Source organism: Poeciliopsis prolifica, unplaced genomic scaffold (genome assembly GCF_027474105.1).
Source record: "Poeciliopsis prolifica strain line A6 unplaced genomic scaffold, Auburn_PproV2 SCAFFOLD032, whole genome shotgun sequence".
Lineage (NCBI taxonomy): Eukaryota > Metazoa > Chordata > Actinopteri > Cyprinodontiformes > Poeciliidae > Poeciliopsis > Poeciliopsis prolifica.
In genome coordinates this window covers 5,429,301-5,449,325 of record NW_026562407.1, presented here as the reverse complement: position 1 = coordinate 5,449,325, position 20,025 = coordinate 5,429,301, and the positions used below count along the sequence as shown (strand labels likewise).

Genomic DNA, 20,025 nt, shown 5'->3' with positions numbered 1-20,025 from the left:
GGTCCCTGTGATCCTCACCACTAAATACCCTCCATTGTGTTCCCAGAGCCAACGTGCAGCTGAGAAACATCTGCAGAGGGCCCATAAAAAGCGGCATGCCATATTGCGCGATGCCTCTGCCTGCTGTGGAGTGACATCGCTCACTCTGCGTCTCTCGTTTCAGCCCTCTCCCAGGTCCATCTCGTGGAGGAGAAAGGACTCTATTATCACAGTGAAAGAGGATCCCCTCCCTTTTTTAGCCCTTCCCACCCCACCGCCGCCACCTCTTTCCGCCAACAAATGAGGGGGCAGTGATCAGGAAGACGGCGTGTGAGTACGAGATAATATATGTGTGGAGAGTGGGAGTGCACTGCTGGGGAATGTGCACCTGCAATTTTTCTCATTTGACACAGTTGGTCTTTTGTAGGGTTCCCGACTACATGGAGTCGTCTGGGAGAAGTTACGGCTCCTGCCCTCTTCCCGAACCTTCCCAAAGAATACATCTCTGATTTGGCATTCTACATACCGATGCCCGGCTACAATTGGAGAACAGCATATTTGAGACAGCACCGAACGAGTCCTGCTGCTACGGCGCTATTACAGCTAAACAAAGCTGGTAACAAGCTGCTCTAAAACAAATGGTTGTAAACATGTTTGTGGGTTTACGACATCATTTTCAGGATTGAGAAACTATGAAGAGGAAGAAAACAAAGACAGAAATAAAGGGATAATTGTCATTGGTTAGAATAAAACATTTTAACTATTGAAGCCTTATAGAGAGTTTCTATTTCATTTAAAAGGGTTGGACATAGTCGACAAAATCAACCCTTTTAAGATTTACATCATGCTAATAATGTTGTTCCTTCATCAAACACACACCTGGTGTGTTGCTCTGACTCAGTCATGCTTGTTTAAAAAATCCTTACATCTCCAATTGCAACCATGTCGGGGTGCCTCAACATCTAATCGTTCAAAGCGCCGCCTCTTTACCCAAAGCACAGCCTTAGCGCTTCAATCACCCAGGAAGTTATACTTTAAGACAATAAATTTATATTTAAATAGTGAGAAAAAAGGACAGCAAGCTGAGTGGTAGTGTGCAACAAGTGGGGGAGGGGTTAGGGCAATGTATGCTCCATAAATCTACCAAAAGCCTGCCAGCTAGTTGAAAAGATCATTTTAGTATGCTTTGCTGGTCTAAACAGTAACTTTTTCAAACTTTGATACTTTGACCCTTATGTCTTTCTTAGTGAGAATTTAATTAATCTGACACAATATCAATATATTTAAAAAAAATAATTATAATAATGCAGATAATAACCAGATCTTGAGCTCTGTCCTTACTCTTATTTCTGATTGCAGCATTTATATGCATTCACATAGCAGCCAAAGCTAGAATGATATTCGAGTTTTCCTACTATCAACCAAAGTAGGCTTAAAGAGGGTCAGAGGTTACGTTAAGGCGTGTGTTTGGTTTGGATATCTGTGATCCGTGACCTAAAGTGATGACTCTCTCCACTGTTAATAGCTGCGGTGCGAGACTAAGGCCAAGCTATGACCCCGTCTGAGCTCTGATGCTATACATCCGCAGAGGATTGGAGGGAGATTTGTGTTTCTTTCTGTGTGTAGGAGGGTTTGAGAAGAGGAAGATAAATGAAGGGAGTGCATGAGTCTTCGGTTGCATGTGTTGTTTGTGTGGCACAAAAAAACTCCAACACAAACTACAAAGTATCCGGCGAGAAGTAGCGCAATCGTTCTCGACCTTGGCATCTTTCCAAGCAGCAAGGCCAACACCGAACATCTACCATTACTCTCGGGCTATCCATTTCTCCTGCTCTGCTTCCTTTTATTTTAATGAGAGCACAATTAATAAGGAAATGGACCAGCTTCCCAAAGGAGGCTAGTTCCTCGACAATGGATGCCTTCTTTTGTCAATGGCTGTATTGAATTCCTCTAGTAGGCCACTGGGGCATGTGGAGGCCATCTCTGGTATCGCCGCACCCACCCTCCACGCTCCTTTCCCTCCTGAGTTTGATCCCCCTTCGCTTCTCTCCTCGAGGTCTCATAGGCTAACTGTGCCAGTGTATCATTTTATCCCCCAAGCTCCTCCTCTTCGTTTGCTTTTGCTTCAAATCCCGAACTTCCCAACTCCTAATATTGATTTTCTCAAGCAGGATCGGCAGTTACAGTGCATGCTCGGCTTATTCAGTGACAGCACTGAGGGAAGACAGAACAAGGTCCCACACCATCCTGCCCTTAATTGGGCTGCTTCATCTGAGGCACAACTTTGGTTCAAGGGAGGGAAAAAAATGATATCCAATCTTTGTAAGCGCATTAAATATTCACCCTGATTGCTCTTGTACTGCATGAGGAAAGAAAGAGATCAAAAGAAACAGAAGCTAATTAATCCTTTACACAGTTTTGTTTTTCAATTACTTCCTTTGTTGAAGAAATGAAGGTGCCACTGCTTCATGCCATACACAATGGAGGACACCTGTGCTTTCCTTTTTTCTATGCAAGCTGCTCCCAATTGCCCTCAGGAGGGCAAACAACAACTGAAATGCCTCATAACCTGCAAAATACAAGATAAGCACCAAGATTTACTGAAAATAACAAAACAAGACCCAGAACAACTAGACCTCAGAGCAAAATGTTAAAAAAAAGTGCACCATCTGCCAATTCCATTGTTTCGCCATGTAAATGAGCTTTTCATTATTAGCTTCTCAAATTATTTAACTCAACCTCAAGTGTACAATCATACAACAGATTCATGCCATCATTCTTGAGCGAAAAAGTACTTGAAAAATGTTTGCATAAAAGCAAAGTGAACCATTGTGATTCAAGGAAAGCACCAGATGAGGCTACTAAACACATTTAGTCAACTGAAAGTCAGTGAGTTTGACCATATCTCGAATGGTCATTATGTTGGAAATTTACTGCTCAGTAGAAAAAAGATGTCAATTCATAGAGACATTCGCAATGAGCTTAGAGACGTTGTTGCTCCCCAAAATGGGAATGGGCATAAGGACGTTTCTGAGCAAGATGAAAGTAATAACTATGCAATGAAAAGCATTCAAGATTTAATCTACACAACGTATTGAATTACAGTTCTCATAATATCACTTTTTGCAATATTACAAAGAACTGCTTGAATGCGAATATTTAGTGCCAATAATATATCTGACCTCTTCAAAAGACTTTTACTGTCTTTTAAACATGATGTTATTGACAAGAGTTAGTATCTTTTGCTTAAGCGCTAAAGGGTTTGGGGGTACATTTGTTATTTAGGGTTTCTTTGTAAGTGATTTATCTTGCAGTCGGATGCTTCTTTAACGTTATGTGAATTTGGTCGAAATGCTTGCTACTTTCACCAGCTGTCTGTCTCCCCAGAAAATTCTCCACAAAAAAATAAAAAATAAATAAATAAATAAAAATTCAAGCCTCCTACAACCCTCAGAAAAAATTAATCATAGGACTCAGGCTACAAAGATCCCAGTTAGGATGTTAAATGTTAAGGTTCATAAGTAGAATCAGAAAATGACTGAAGACACTGGCTTCTTTGGAAGGGTTGCCAGAAGAAAGGATCCTCTCTAACGATACAATGGCAAGCAGGATTTTGATTTTCAAAGTTGCATCTGTCTGCACCAAAACGATATTCTTTGGACAGACAAAACAAGTAACAACACTGTACATTATGGACATGGTGACTATAATGTACAATGCCATATTTAAAGGAAATAACATGCAAAAATGACAGAATCAGGCTAAACCAATAACACAGAAAGGAGTTCAAGTTATGTTCTTGTAAGTATGTTTCTACAAGCTACTGACTCATGACATGCACTTTGTTTTTCCCTTTATTTGAAGCGCATTATGCAAGCTGAACAGCTATGATAGTATTATCAACCGAAAATGACAGTGTATCTCAGCACAGTCAAAGAGAGAAGGGCAATGCTTTTTTTTATGTTGTAGTCGACCATCACAGGGTGTGAGAGAGCATGTTTTCAACCATACACTAACAATGCTGAAAACAGCACAGCTTGATCCAATAGTCTCCTTCACATGAGAAAGAGTCAGGCAGAGGGAGCTGGAGAGATGCACAGACTTTTAAAAAGAAACCTAGGAGCCAAATAGGTAGACAGAATCTGAACTAGAGGTCAGTTAGATTGAGCAGTGATTGTTAAAGCAATTTTTCATCTCACATTTTTTTGATAAGAATTGTTTGTAAAACGGTGAGGTCTAATTGATATGTATTTGTTTCACCCACACACTGTGCCGGTAGCTCACCAACACACTAATGGCCGTAAGCTGTTCTGTAGCTACATTGCTTTTGTGTACCCCTGGTGATTTTGAGAGCTTTGTTTTCTGGATCTCGCTTAATAAATTCTCAGTGTCAGATTAAACCATTTAATAATCTGGATGAAGGAAAGCCACAGTTATGGTCAAACCTTTCAGGGGTCCAAGGCAACATCCTAAGGTTTGGCCTGCAGGTAGAGCTTGCTGGTTAGTACTAGTGGTCAGATCCTGAGATATGAGCAATAGATAACCCTCTTCAGGTGACCGTCTGGCAGTGATCTCCTCTGGCATTATCATTATCATTTTCTAGGATGCTTTTTTTTAACTATACCTGCATTAGCTCATACCAAAGTCAGAACTTTCACAAGGCGAGAAAATAAATTCTCTGTCTCTTTTTGCCATAGTACATAAAATAAACCCAAAAAAAATGGATGAATGACGTTTGGACAATGTGGCAGCAAAAATAAATCCACAGCGATTAAAAATGCATCCAACTGGCTTTGAACTGTGCCGTGCTGCACTGCATCATGTAATCTCTTTTATTCCTCTAATCCTGATGAGGAAACACCTAACATCAGATGAAGATCTAAAGATGGATGCGAGAGCAATTCCCACACATAAAACTATCTGCTGATTAAATGATGTTATTAGTAGCACATGTTTTGATAGGAAGAGATTCTAATCGGAATAATTAGTAAAATGTATACGGCACTGCCCTGAGGCGTGCTTAAATGATGGCTTGTTTTAGCAGGGCTTCATTATGTGGGTGGTTGGGGCAGCCTCACCATGTTTCATTGTGCGTAGGAGAGGGGCCGCCGAATCTTCCATGTTGACAGATTTACACACAAAGCCTTGTAGGGTCTAATATCCCAACATGTTGTGATCCGCCTGTTCAGTCACGGCAACAACCGTCATTAAAATGTAAATCGGTAGCATATGGAAACATATACTTTTTACAGGTGAGGGATAGATATCACAATGTGGCACCGAGAGGAGGAAAAAAAATGCAATTAAATTCACAATTTGCGCAAAGCAGAGGTAACTGCATTGTCTCTCCCCACATGGTTTCTGCTTGTCCTTCGTGCTCCTCGCTGTCCGCCCACACCCTAAATTAGCGGCCGACCCCTGCTGATACAGCGTGTGGGAAACCCTGTGTTCCTGTACACTCTCCATTTTTCTATTTTTCTCAGCCTCTATGAGGGAGCTCGTCTACGGGGTTACTTTGCATTTCTCTCTCCAGCCTTCCCGACACAACAGTCACACACATTCACTACACACACGCTCGTATTATGCAGCCTAATGTAAACTAACATCCACTGCCACTTGACCTTGCTGTCGATATCTGTCCTCATTAAACACCGTTTGGGCAGCTGCGGGTCCACTTTAAATGGCATCATTCAGCGCTTACCAAATTATACCTTTTACATCGCCGTCAGCCCAATTCATTTATTTGGAAGATATACACAGGTGGCAGCGGGGGCACCTATAAAACACGCAGGGCTATTTAACCCAACCTCCACCAACCTTAATCTCACTGCCATTCATTCCTCTTGATTTGCGTGTTCTGACAGCCATTTGGCATTGTGGAGCGGTCAGAATTGATGCCGTGGGCAGCAAAAGGCCATTGTTTTATTCCCCATATCAAGCAGGTATTGATTTTTTACTCATTACGGAGGGACATAAAAAGAGTAAGGGATCTGTGAGTGCCAAATGTCACAGAAAAAATATGATGAAAAGCAAAGGCAGTCTAATAAATATTTTAAAAAACAAACTGACAGACTGCCAGGTTTTGTTTTTATAATGTATTACTTTTCAAGACAGATTTGCTTTCAGAATGAAGTTTTTTTTGTTTTGTTTTTCCCTTCTTTTTGACAGCTGTATGAAAGATCCTTTGGTTTGGTTAGAAAATAATTATTTGCAACATACTTGCAAAACTATGTGCTATTTCAATGAGCTTTGAGAAAATTAATTCCCAAAATTGGCTTTTGGCAAAAAAGAAATTAAAACCATGGTCCCTTTGCAATATTAAAAAATATATAAAAAATTCAGTTTGAAACAGAAAAATCTATTAAACACATTTTGGTTGGTATTATTTTTGGTTTTAACTTTAGGTTTAAGAGAAACACTACTAAATGTTCGAAATCTTATTTCAAAATAACATCTTCAGACTAATATTAATATTTCAATATAATGTTTTCACCTTTTTCTCATCATCCCTAATGTTTATTAGTAGCACCATAATTTCAAGAGAATCAGAACTTTTGTGATGTTGTCATTTGTAATTGCAGTAATTAATTCAACACTCCAAAGTGTCTTTCTAAGCATCTCACCTGCTAAAAAACTCACAGTCTCACATTAATCCTAAACAATTTTCTTTTCCATATTTCTTACTTTTGCCGATTTATATTTTTGGTCCACTTCCAAACATATGTAAACAGAAAATGCCACCGCCGATCAATGAGTGTTTGAAGAAATAATAAAACGATAGATCTCAAGATCAGGTCGGCTGTAGTAGATGAAGAACAAGATGGTAACATGATAAATATGGATCCTGTTAAAACCAACATAAGTTTTCTGATTGGAGTGACTTGTATCAAGAGAATCATTGTCCTGATTGAGGGACATGAAATAAAGTATTAAAATACAAATTAGTTTCTATTCTCTTCCAGAACTACAAAAATATTTGGCCTAATCCATTTTGAAAGAAGCCTGTCATCTCCCATAATTGAGCATGTGGACTCCAGCAAAATAAACAGCAGAATGAGGCAGGAGTTGTTGTCTTATTCACGGTGTAGATGAGGGTGGCAATGTCAGACCCGTTTCCTGGTCTCATTTTGTAACTTTGCCTCCCACGCATGCTACAGATCAAAATATACAACACCTGCTGTCTTGTTTCTGAAGATCTGACTGCAGAAGATTTATGCTGTTTACTTTTAACCAAAGAGAAAACAGTACGACTGTAATCATCCTCTCGCTTCAACTCGGCAAAACACACACGGGGTTGGAAGTTATTTTCTATATCTGACATCTCTTTCTAATGCATATATAATTTAGCCTGCCCCGGAGTGCCGTCTCTGCCCGCTGCAAACGAATGATTGGCGTCCACCCGCTCCTAAGCCCACTTATTTTTCAGAGCTTTAAGAGGCATCTCGCAGTCACAAAACACTACACTCCTCAGTGGACAGAGAACTTTCAGCCACTTTGAAATATGAGCTCAAATAAATCATTTGTTTAATTAATTAAGCAAATTAGGCAAATTCAGGGATGCCTTGGCGGATGGAGCCAGAGCCCTGGCACTAGGAGATTAATTAAGTGGATCGGCTACGGGAACAGAGACTGACGTTGAAGTTTAATGTGCTTGTTTAGTGACATGAGGCTAACCTTGGCTTAAATGTGCACGTCAGACTTCACGCTCCCGTCTCTTGCACTGTTTCCCGAGTGAGAGCAAATGGAGGTTGGTTGGAAATCTTAGAGACGACAGAAAACGGTGAGATGTGGGAATGTCTCTACCCGTTGGGTACATGTTTTTTTTTTATGTTGCCATAATCAAATGTGCAGCTTGCTCTGTTGAATGAATTGTGGCCCAGTTGACAAAATACAAAAGAAATACTGCAGTGAGGTTTTGTAGTGGTACAATTTTAAATCTGGACACTACACTGTGACACATACATCCGACTGGCCATCCACCCATCCATTCTAAAAACATTTTTCCATACTCTGTTTTTGCTTATATATCCACATCTGTAAAATAAATAAATAAATGAAATCCACTAGTTTTCCAAACTTTTTTTTTCCAGACTGCATAGAAGCCAAATTGTGTTTCACCTGACACTGCTCTGATCTGCAACAGCGCATTGATGCTCACATACAACGAAGCAGATGTGTCAGGCAAACATCTGCCTCGTTCTTTTTATCCATCCCTCATTTCATAGCAATCCTCCTTCCCCTGAGCCGTACGGTATCTGTTTCCAGGCTTGATGTATGCGCTCGTATCTGACCGTGAAAAAATGCACGTCAGACTTCACGCTGCCGTCTCTTGCACTGTTTCCCCGAGTCGTCATCCATTATAGCGGCCGCATCTCCCAGCTCCGTGGGGTGGTATTAAGCGGAATGAATATAAAATCCTTCCTGGAGCATTTTTTTTTTTTTTTTTTGCATGCGAAGAAACACATGATTAATGTGCCGCTCAGGCGTGGCTGCACTCTTCCAGGCACTGCCTTTTCCGTTATTATTCAATGTAACCAAAACAATGACGATGGTGCGATTTACTTATTTTTCGACTCGGTGACAACTTCTGTGATGGAACTTTTTATTAATCTTCCGAGACTTTCCTGACACTCTCGCGTACATTGATCGCAAGGAAGCACGTAAATATGCAAAGACAAACAACACCTACTGCTACTGGATGTATTTCTATGCCATTATGGATTTAGGTGCTTCAACACATCTTCAGAAACATTTTTTGTTGGGAAATAGGGTTCATTTGTAGATTTTGACAGCAAAAATACTATACAGCCTGAGTAGCAGCCTTTAACTTCGCGGCACAAGCATATGTACGCAATTTTCTGCGCACATGTTGCAATTAGTAAATGTTAATGATGGCATCTGTGTGCAACACAGCTTGTTTCTGTCTGGCAGCAGTCATATACTGACAAAGTAGACCATAGAGATAACAAAAATGGGCCACCATCCCTGCAGACTGCACATTTCCAACAACACTCTCACACACAATGACACTGCGGTTGAAAATTCCCAGTTAAAGCATCCCCAGCTGCAACACACTTCACTGGAAACATCTGGCCTTGTCTGCTTATAGTGGATGGGGGTTGGGCAGTGGATTGCCTTTCTTACAGAAGAGTTCTAATTATTTACAATATGTCAACCAACTCATCTTGAGCAGAATGCTTGGATTGTGTTTTGTGGACATATTACTTCATCCAAAGAAAACAAAGGCAAAAGTCTTAAGTAAAAACTGACAAATATTCCAGGAGTCCTAATCACTAATTGTTTTATATTTCTGTTAATTTCTAACAGATAATGAAGGCATTTACTTTTTAGAGAAACATGAGCACTTTTAAGTTCATAATGCTTTAAATTTACTAAAAACAATGGGATATATTCACAAAGGCATTTTTTCACTTGACTTTGGACTAAAGTGTGCAAATTTATGCTTTCTACTCATCAGCTGAACTTACTGCTTTGGTTTATCCACAGCTGCTAAGCTTCAGCCTTTTTCTCAGATGCTTGACGAACTTTCCGATAAGTTGAGACTGATATTCTTACATCAGTTGTCTGTGCAGAATATTTAAACACTGACATGTGTGTCTAATCAAGATAGACTTCAAAGCTTTAGCTCTAATAGTGTTGATGGATGGTGCACTCCTCCATGTTGAACAGGAACATATCATTCCAGAATAATAGGACAGGAAATGCAGTTTTATACCGATGTCTGTCATATTGGAACAGATTAAAGCTAAAGTTAATCAAAAGTAAAGGCGGCCAAAATACCATGACTCTAAAATGTTTTCCCTGACCTAATTGTTTTTGTAAAAATTACAAATTAAAATAATATTAATCTGCTACATCGGTGTTGCATGTAAGTGTCTTAAATAACTGGCTCATGTTTGCATTTTTACATTAAATTACATGAAACTTTTTTTTTTCCCAGCTGAAAACAGGAAGCTACAAAGCTAATTAACGGACTTCAGCTTAGATTTGCATAACTGCACAGTTTTTAACAGCACTTTGTTAAAGGCAGAGAAATATTAACCGATACAAAGCTTATCATGTGCCAAACAGTGTTCGTTGTTACAGACCATTTAAAACTGTTTTTTTTTTTCTTTCCTCTTCTCCCACAGAGCAACATCACTGTCTCATTAAAGCTGTGATGCTCCTATAGGGTCAGGGTGCTGGGTAGAAAAACTGACCACAATTCCTCCGTCACTTATTTTTCCAGATACTATGTATTATTTGCAGGAAGAACTGTCATCACTGTGTGCCATCTCTGTTTTTCTGCCAACACCTATCTCACTGACCCTGTGTTCAGACATTTTTCCCCAGACGTAGACATTTGACAGAGCTATTTTTTCGAACTGGTTATTGTTCTTTCCAACAGAAAGTATTCCCAACTCAATTTTATATGCTTGGCTACTTATTTTGAACTTACTAAATAGCAAACAGATGAATTTGTCTGTTGCTATCGTAGAATTTACACTGAAATAGCGTGGATCAGACGATATCGATTTATTTTATTGAATTTGTACTAAATTTGATATTTAACCTAACAGTTCTTGAAGAGTTTTGTTGTGAACTGCACCCACAAGGTTGACGCCAAAACATGAAAGAGGCCTGGCTGATCTGGAAACACAGGTCATTTCTTTGTCTTTCTTTAAGACTTTTTAGATGGCTAATCTGAATCACTTAGATTACTAATCTTTAATAAAGACCTTTTTTTTCCTAATCTAAAACTTAACCCTAAACTACCCGTTTAGTGAATATATAACTTTTACTTTCTTATCATCAGACACCGGCATCACTTATTAAAATAAAATTTCACTTTCTGTTATCGTTTTCCTGGTTGACCAGTGGGATTAATTTGAAATTTTCTGAGGCTGTGGCTGAGAGTCCCAGATGTTTTGAGTCAGCTCAATCGCTTCCTCCTTCCTCAGATGGTAAGAGGCTCTCTAGGAAGTTGAGTTGCGCTTTACTTGTTTTTAGACCAGGCATGAATATAAATCACTATTTTAGTTTTAATTTAGACAATATGAAGAATCTGAATTCAACTGAATTGCTTTGAATTATTGAACTGAACTAGTATTGATTAGGGCACCTCAGTTCCTGCCATTGTAAAGGCTGTAGAATTCAGGAATTCATAATTAGAAGCAGAACAATGTCTTATAAATGATTTATTGCATTAGAACTAGCCTGCTACTGGTATCAAAGTATAAAGTTTGTTTTTTTTTTTTTTGGTGGTGGATAGGTTAAGTTAAGGTTTCAAAAATGCTAAGATGTTCTTGCATACCGTTTCCAACAGTTTACATTCCTTTCTGCTAAGATATTGGAAAAAGTGCAGTATATGTTTTCTGAAGCACAGAGTGATGCAGATCTGCCCCTGCCCTCTTTGCTGTGCACTGCCAGCCAGTTTGCTGGATGAAAACAACTACACTTATTCCCTGACTTCCAAGAAAGACACGTGAAGACCAGAGTTTTTTGTCATGTCTGTTAAGCAGTGGACCTGGGCTGGCTACCTGAGCCGATAGCTTGACTAATTTTGAGGAGCTGAATGACAAAAACAAGTTGTAATATTATACTCAATATATTTTTTTGTGTGTGTTAAGTTTTTGCATTAAAATCAAAATATGAATAACTGGTGGTCTTTTGTTTCGAACACAAATATATTATGCTACAGCTTTTGGTCTAAATGTGTTAATCCCGGTTTGTTCACTTAAGGTGACAATGTATAAGAGCATATTACTTGTTCTGGTAAAACTGTAAAGAAATTTTCCAGAAAAAAAGGTTTTTAACAAACATTAACATGGTCTAATAATATCTCATTCATGCTATGGGGATTTTACAGAAATTACCACTCTGTCAGAAGGAGTATGGTGCTGTTAATCAGTAGCTAATCTGCACAAAGAATGACTCAAAGTACTGGGAGTCAGGCTTATATGAGGAAGTTGGTTAGCCTTGACTTTTTCTGAACCACATCACCAATGTTTCTCAACAGCTAACGTCATCAAGAGCTCTCGCTTGATTACAGCTCTGTGTTCTTCCCTCTTTATTCAGAACAGGGAGTTCAAGTCAGCATTATGAACAGCAATTTCTTATCACAAATGAATTCTGAAGCGTTTCAGTGCCTCATCTGCCCTACTAGTATTAAAATCTGACAATTTTTACTCAACAGAATCGCTGAAGAGATGCATGGCAAAGGGCTGACTTGACATTTTTATTAGGCATTAAAGAAAAACTAGTGATGCCAAACCTTACTATCATTATCAATGGAGAGTGAACCCAGTTGCCACCACCCTTGAGTGGTAAAATAACAATTTAATTAGCTTGATATTTTCCATTAATGGTTGTAGACAGTGCAAATTGCCATTTTTACAGGCTGTTGGCCCCCAGGCACTCCCTACAGCTAAACTGCGGCCACAAAAACATCCCAAAACCCTTAAAACAACACCATCGACTTCTTAAAAATCAAGATCTGAATGAACTCAGTTAACAATCTGCAAAGGCGTTACAGCTACGGTGCCTTCTGTTTACAGAGCTGCTATATAAGACAAGTAATCCTCACATTTTTATGCTTGAAAGAAGAGACAACGATTTTTTTTTTCTTATCTGGAATCTTTCTAAACATAAACGGTGTCGAGCACTTTATCACATTGAAACAACAAACGTCAGTGTAATTTATTAGGAGTTTATGTTAGAGACCAAACACAAAGTCATGCGTGATTGCTAAGTGGAAAGAAAATAATTACAAACAAAAATCTGAAAAGTGCGGCACACATTTAATCAACACTGCGAAACAAAAATTGCAATTGAACTTCAAGCCTTTTGGAGAACGTTTCTAACAGTTTTGCACTTTTAGGGACTAAAATATTTGCCTCTCCTTTTTTAAAAATAACTCAAGCCCAGATAGAAAGGATGAAGAGAATCTTCAAACATCCGTTTTTTTAAACACTACCATAACTCTCCAAGTTAGATTTATGTCCATGTCACTTTACAATATGAATTTACTTGAATCTAAGTCATTTTATTGTAGCTCTGTTTACATTTTTAGAGTTGTCGCACTGGAAACGGAACCTCCACCTCACTTTTTTTGCAGTCACCAACGCCAGCTATGAATCTCTGTAGCTCTCAAGCTTTACCGTGAACCTCTTGACTGCTTCCAATAATTAATGCTCTCCTCGTCTGACCTGCAAAGTTAGGTGGAAGGTCATGTTTTGGTCGGTATGCAGTTGTGTCATACGACTGGTATTGTCAAATAACGGATTAAATAGATAATGTGTAATAACCTAACCTTGTCTTAAGCTTCTGCACCGCTTCATTGTTGCATGACTGTGATTACGTCTATGCATTTATTAATATGCATTTATTAATGAGGTGACCACTAAAAGAATCTGAATGCATATATTTTTAGGTGCAACCAAGTAAAAGGGGACAGATTGAAAAAAAGAAACACTTTTCAGATTTTTATTCACATTGCAATAAATGTATAATTTTCCTTCTACTTTTTAATTATGCATTGCTTTGTGTCAGCCTCTGACATAAACTAACAACAAACCACATAACAATTAGATTTAGCATACCACTGTATGTACGCTCCTTTAAAATAAGTCAGGTTTTAAGGCATGAAAAGAAGAGTCAAGAGTTTTTGTCTCTTTCTGTAATAATTATATTTAAACCGCTACAGTGCAATGTTATAGCATTAATGCTATTTTTGTGAATGTAGGAGGCTTCCCTATATTTAATGATACACCAAGAAAATAAGAGAATTGAAAAAAAATGAGAGTGATGTGTAAAAGCATCAGAAAGTTAAGAGAGGGAAAAAAAGAGAAAATAAACTGCTAATTAGTCAGAGGTAGAAGTGAAAACAAGAGAGACAGAAGTGGAGAATTTTGTTTTCGTGGATGCTGTAGAATTTGGCACTTGCACAGTGAAAAGATTATTCTGATACGTCTTCAAACCATGGCCAATCAAACACAAAGCAAGGCTATGTTTTATGCCCACATGCATTCACAAAGAGAAATGTTGGATTAAAGGAGACAGACTCACCCAGTGCGGCTGGTGCGAAGAGGCTGGCGAGGACTAGCAGGCGTGCGGTCCACATGGCCTCCTTCTCTCACCGCCCGCTGCTCAGAGTCCCAGATGAGCTCAGTGCTAAGTCTTTCCCTGGCAAGTGCCTCAATTGGTTGCTTCCTCTATGGCACGGCTCCCTCCACTGCGCCACTCCTCCCACGAGGCCAAAATATCTTCTTTATCTGGTCCCAGATGTTTTCCCCTGAAAAATCTGTCGAAGATAAGAAACAAACAAAAAGTTATTTGGGGAACACTTTATGCAAGCCTCGTTTCATAGGAACAATAGGCGTGTTGTCTTTTCCAGTAAGAAGAAAAAAAAATAACAGCAGATGGATGCACCGTGGCTTTTTATCGTCCAGTCCTTATGTCACTGTGGGTTTCAAGTTGTCATCAAGAGGCACAGCGCAAGTTGCTCAATCTCCAGTCAGCCGAGCTCACGCCGGGTGTGATCAACCAAAGGCTGAGACGGTGTGAACCGCGAGATGTATTTTTGGGTAGTCTGTTGTTGTTTGCTCATCGGAGTGTTAACTCCCCCACCTTACTGACAAATCACTCCCACAGAGAAACAAAGACGGGAACGGGAAGAAAAGGACAACTTGGATGGTCTGCATATCGTGCATGTCTATGCGTGTGTAGGCCCGGTGTGTGTTCCTGCAGGACCTGATGGTAATTGACATAAGAGATGCAGAGATGTCTTCGCTTTCCTGTGGGCATTAGCCCATAACAGCACAGTCTGAGTGTTTGCACCTGTGAGTGTTTTTGTGCATAACTACTGTGCTCTCAGGGCTTCACTTTTACATTCCAACAAACACAACAGCTGACCAGATTTACTCTGAGCAGCTAATTTAGCCAGAGTGCAAATTACACCGGGACAATTGAAGAGTGGTGGGTGGAGCGTGTTTATGCTTTTTATTTCCAGCAAATAGATCTGCATGATGCAGGCATGCACTATGGTAACAGGATAATCTGCTTTTTCTCTTGTTATAAACATACTGTTCTGTGCAAAAGTTGTTTTTTTAATCATCTTTTGTCACACTGCAGTGTTTCAGAACATGAAACAAAATTGAACGTCAGACAAAGATAATCTGAGGAAATTCAATTTGCAATTTCCAAAGGATAATTTTATTTTATATGACAACAAAATTGTTCAAACCAAAAAAGAAGTTAAGTGCTCCATAATCCTAATAACTGGTTATACAATCTTTGGTTGTCATAACTTGTAACAAGTCTTTTGTATCACGGTAGAAGGATTTTGGGCCACTTTTCTTTGAAAATTGTTTTTATAAGTACACAGAGGAGGATTCTTGAAACCTGAGCTGCTAATACCCACTCAAATAATGGAATGATGGATCATTTTTCAGCACTCATTTCAAGATTCAAAAAAAGGAGTTGTTGTTTTTCACATGGAACGAAATTGATTTGGATGGCATTTTCTCACTAATAATTATAAGAAAGTGATTGACGTATTTATTAAGCAAATCTTTGACATTAAAATTTGCTTGAGGGAGAAAACAAGACATTTATTTGACCACAGCAATCCCACTGTCAGAGTTTACTACCAACTGTTATTTTATCTTTAGACAGGAGGCCACAGCCTTCTTGTGGCGAAGTAAAAACTCCTCTTCCCAACCCTGTGATTCACACCGGTGATTGCTCTGTTTTACACTCATCTGGCGGCTCTGCCAATAAACTCCTCATACCGGATAAAATAGTCGGTATACACTAATGCTATTCAACTTAAAATGAGCTGCAAACATTGCACCTAATTTGCATGGTGTTAACTTGTGACCGTGCAAGATTAACACCTCAGAAGTATTAATATAAAAAAAAATAAAAAAAAAAGTGAAGCGTGAAAGCGTGCAGCCTTGCATCGAAGTGGGATGTATATATTTAGAAAAACAATGGTTTAAAGGTGGATGAGCTTTCTTTGTTCTGATTAGAGTCGAGATAATCTCTGCAAATGTGTTTCATTATAATAAGGGTAAGTCAGCCTTAATGATTAGGCCGTCCACACACTTCTATTATCCTTGATCATCCATAATCTGCTGCATACGTGTAATCTCAGTGAGATGATTCTAACCCACAGCAGCATTATTGCAGCACATTAGAAAACCCATTCTGCATTTAATGAGCAAAAAGGTCAAAATCTTAAGACGTGTGTCAAGGGACATGGCACTGGGACGGCTGAATGGTGACCAGACATTTCAAATTATGTGAACAAAATATGTTAAGGAAGAGCATTGCTTTTTATCCACCTTTCAAATCCATCCTAATTTAATCCTCCTTTCTGGCAAGCCAACCTTTTCCCTGTGAACACTGACAATTCCCTATCTCACGCACCACCTCTTAATCCCATTGCAAAAAAAAAAAAAAAAAAAAAAAAAAAAAAACAGAAGCAGAAAAACAAAAACAATCCTAGATTAGAGTAATCAGATGCAGAGCCAATCAGAACTTGCTATGTAAAGTCTCCATTTGGACAACATCGGTAGGTTAGAAGTCGACGTATTTAATCAACTTGATCTTATCAGATGTGTGAGTGAAAAATGGGCCTTAGACCTTCAACAACTGGTCTGAGCCAACATTTAATATACAGTTGACATGCATGGTGTTAGAAAAGCAACGGGGAAGAGCAATTTTGATCAAAGCCATTTTCTTACAAGTAAACAGCAATTTCTTGACAGCTGCATAAGAGCAAAATTAGACTTGACAGCAAATTAGATCCCGAGTCGCTTACAAAGAGGAGGAAAAATAAATCTTCCTTCAGAAATAGTTATAAACGTACACATTCCAATAAGAAGATTTGATGTCAACTGTACGATGATTTACAAAACTACAAATAGTACAAACAAACTATTTTTCTGTTTGTTTTTTGTAAAAAAAAAAAAAAAGTAAAGTCTCTCATTTATAATGGTGCTATATTATCAATGTAAAGAGACAGAATAATATCGATCTCAATCCCTCACATAAAATTAAAAATGGATTTAAATGACCCGGGGAAACAAGTACATAACCTCAGTCTGAATTTTGGCTTCCACAGAGCGACGATTCCATGTAGCTCATAGACCAGTGAATCTTTTACAGATTCTCCTTACCTCAGCAATGCATAAAGCACACCTCTTCTAATAATTAATTTCTTAGAGCTGCTTAAGACAGGAATATCTACATTTTAAGACCTATCTTTGGTTTGCAACACCTAAATGATTCAGGAGTTTGGGAGAAACTTCGGTGGTCAGCTGAGACCAAAATTAAGCTCTTTGGCATCGATTGCTTAAATAGTATAATCTCCCCGATCATTTAAGTACAGAGTGGAACATAATATTCTATAACTGTTTTTCTGCTTGGGGTTAAGAATGCCTTTATTGCATTGGGCCAAGTAGGCTAAAGCCTTAAATATAATCCTTTTTCCCTATGCAAGAAGACTGGAGATGGGTTTTAAGTGGATCTTCTAACATGACTTTGTTCAAGACAACCAGAGTTAGCCTGTGGTTTTAAAGAAAATCCCTCAAAGTAGGTGGAGCTTCGATTCACCAGTGCTTAGAACTGTCTGTAAACCGGGTAACAAACTTCATTAGAAAACATTACTGTATCACTGTCCTTGCAAAGAAAGATTTCTCTACCACGTTCCAAGTCAAGTTCAACTTGGTGGCAAACCAGTTTGCAGGAAGAGATGCACTGAAATCGAATGTGATGATTTTTATCTTATCTTGACCTGGCCAATGGCCAGTTGGTGTGAAAATGAAAAATTCAATCCAGGCACAAACATTGCTATTTTACACTGAAGACAACACTCCTTAGTCTCAGTGAGATGTCAAACCTTTTTTTCAAAAAGGTTATTTAAAAATAATAAGAATAAAAATTGGATTTTGGGTGGTAAATTTCTCCACATGAAGTTAAAAAAAGCTATCAAAAATCAAGGACCTTCTCAATTTTTTTACAACACAATCAACAGGTTAACTAATAATTATGATTTCTGGTGTAACAGAAAAACTGTCTCCACGACAGAATCAAGCTTGGAAACATGGACAGTATGTGGTTTGTCTCAAAGCACAACTGATCAAGCAGCAGCTACTTGATCAAGAAATAATCTCATAAATAAGTTTTATCAGAGTAGTGAATTAGATACCCTCCTTTCTACCCCAAAAATGGCAATGAAGCGCAAAAGGCTACATAATAAAACACATAAAGGAAAAAAGCTAGGAAACTCTTTTTAAAAAATAAAATCAAATGAAATAAAATAAAATAAAATAAATAAAACTGGGGAAAAGATAAAAAAAAAAAAACAGCAGTGGTCTGGTATTGCCAACTTGTCTTATACTCCAGAAGGAGCCTTGTGATACATTATGGTGCTGACGCTTCAAGGGTACTCGTTCTGGAGTGTATTTAGGATAACTCCCTTAGATAAGCCGGCCAACATTTAGCAGACCTAGCGACAAACTGCAGCGTCTGTTTTCTGCCACATCAAGGAGACTTCATTACTGCCTCCATGTTCCTTAAGAGAAACTTCTTCCTAATCAGGAGTGTTGTTTGTGTTATTTTCCCAATGTGCCAAAGGGGCTGAGATGAAACATGACAGTTCTAATTAAGTGACTTTTTATCTAAAGGAGCTGGATGATATAGACACTGAGAGCAGCAGTTGATGAGGGGGTAATATGTTGTTTCAATGAAATTATGAGTTTGAGAGATAAATAGCAGGCAGTAGGAAGCTGTTTTCTAAAAGATTATAAAGAAATAGCAATAAAGCTAAATAAATACACAAAATATGTAAATTTTGAGCATTTCACACATAGAGTAGATATTAAAAAGCAACTCTGCATGCTTACTACACCAGATTATTTGCCGATTTACGGCTAAACACCGCGACCAACCCTGACGTTAGCTCATGCTGTTCCAACAGAGTGAGACCAAAATGTGTTATCTTGTGATCAGACCTGCTGTGTGACTCCTCTGACAATGACAAACCACCTGAACAGAAAAAAAAAATAATAATAATAATAATATTACAAGAGAGAAGACAAACATCAGTGAAGCCTCAACTCCAACAAATGCAGAAAATGTGATGCCTCTGAACCTGTATGACTTTCTACGCCTGTTACCTTTTGTCATTTTGTATAATTTCAGCCCCATTTTATTTTTTCACTGCAATATTCTACGTCACTATTTGATTCCCTCTCAAACGTCTGTGTACTTGACAGACAGTCATGAGTCAAATTCAGTGTACCAGTTTTGCATCTCTTTTTTTTCTTTTACATGCACTTTACATGTTTGGACAAACACGTTTTACATCTGAGCCACTGTTCCTCCTTTCAACTGTTGAACACAAGTTTTTATGCGAAAAAAAGAAAAGAAAAAAAAAGACTTGAAACATATCTAATAATGTTTTACCTACTTATGTAATCATTTGCTTTAAAATGAATATTAATGTACAAGAATATATATTGTCGAGTCATAGCGGACAACCAGAACAGGGGTTAATTGTATCAAAGAATAAGAAACATGAGTATCTGATGAGAATATTAATAAAATAAATTATCAGGATAAACTGAAAGACAATTAAATTTTGAAAATGGTTGTTTTTGTAAGTTGACAATAAATAACTTGCAATAAAATTGTGCTTCATAAAGTTGTCAATGCAGTTATTTCATGCATTAATTATGCAGATATTCATACTGTGAATTTCTTCAGACTTTTCCAAACTTATGTTGGACTCCGGCTGTTTTGCAATTTCTGTACCGTTTCAATTTATGCAACATTAATGTAGATATTAATGTTGCATTAATATCTACATCTGTTTGTCTGGATGCAGCACAAGGGTTTAGACAAATCCTCAGTTGTACAATACTAGTATCACTACTATATATAATATAAATTTTGCATACCAAATTTGACATCAAATATAACCAATATCAGAAGGCATAAATTTATTACAACATGAAACTTTATATATCAGCAAATTTC

At 38.2% G+C, this 20,025-nt stretch overlaps 1 protein-coding gene across 5 annotated transcripts in view; it reads right to left on the bottom strand.

Moving 5' to 3' along the window:
- Positions 1-20,025, bottom strand: part of adgrl3.1 (adhesion G protein-coupled receptor L3.1) — a 259,349-nt gene that overhangs the window by 173,407 nt on the left and 65,917 nt on the right. For all 5 annotated transcript variants that reach the window (XM_055050947.1, XM_055050952.1, XM_055050951.1 and 2 more), the window contains one exon: positions 14,047-14,281. In XM_055050947.1, coding sequence (XP_054906922.1) covers positions 14,047-14,101 — 55 coding nt within the window. In that variant the 5' untranslated portion in view covers positions 14,102-14,281. The remainder of the gene's footprint in view (positions 1-14,046; positions 14,282-20,025) is intronic.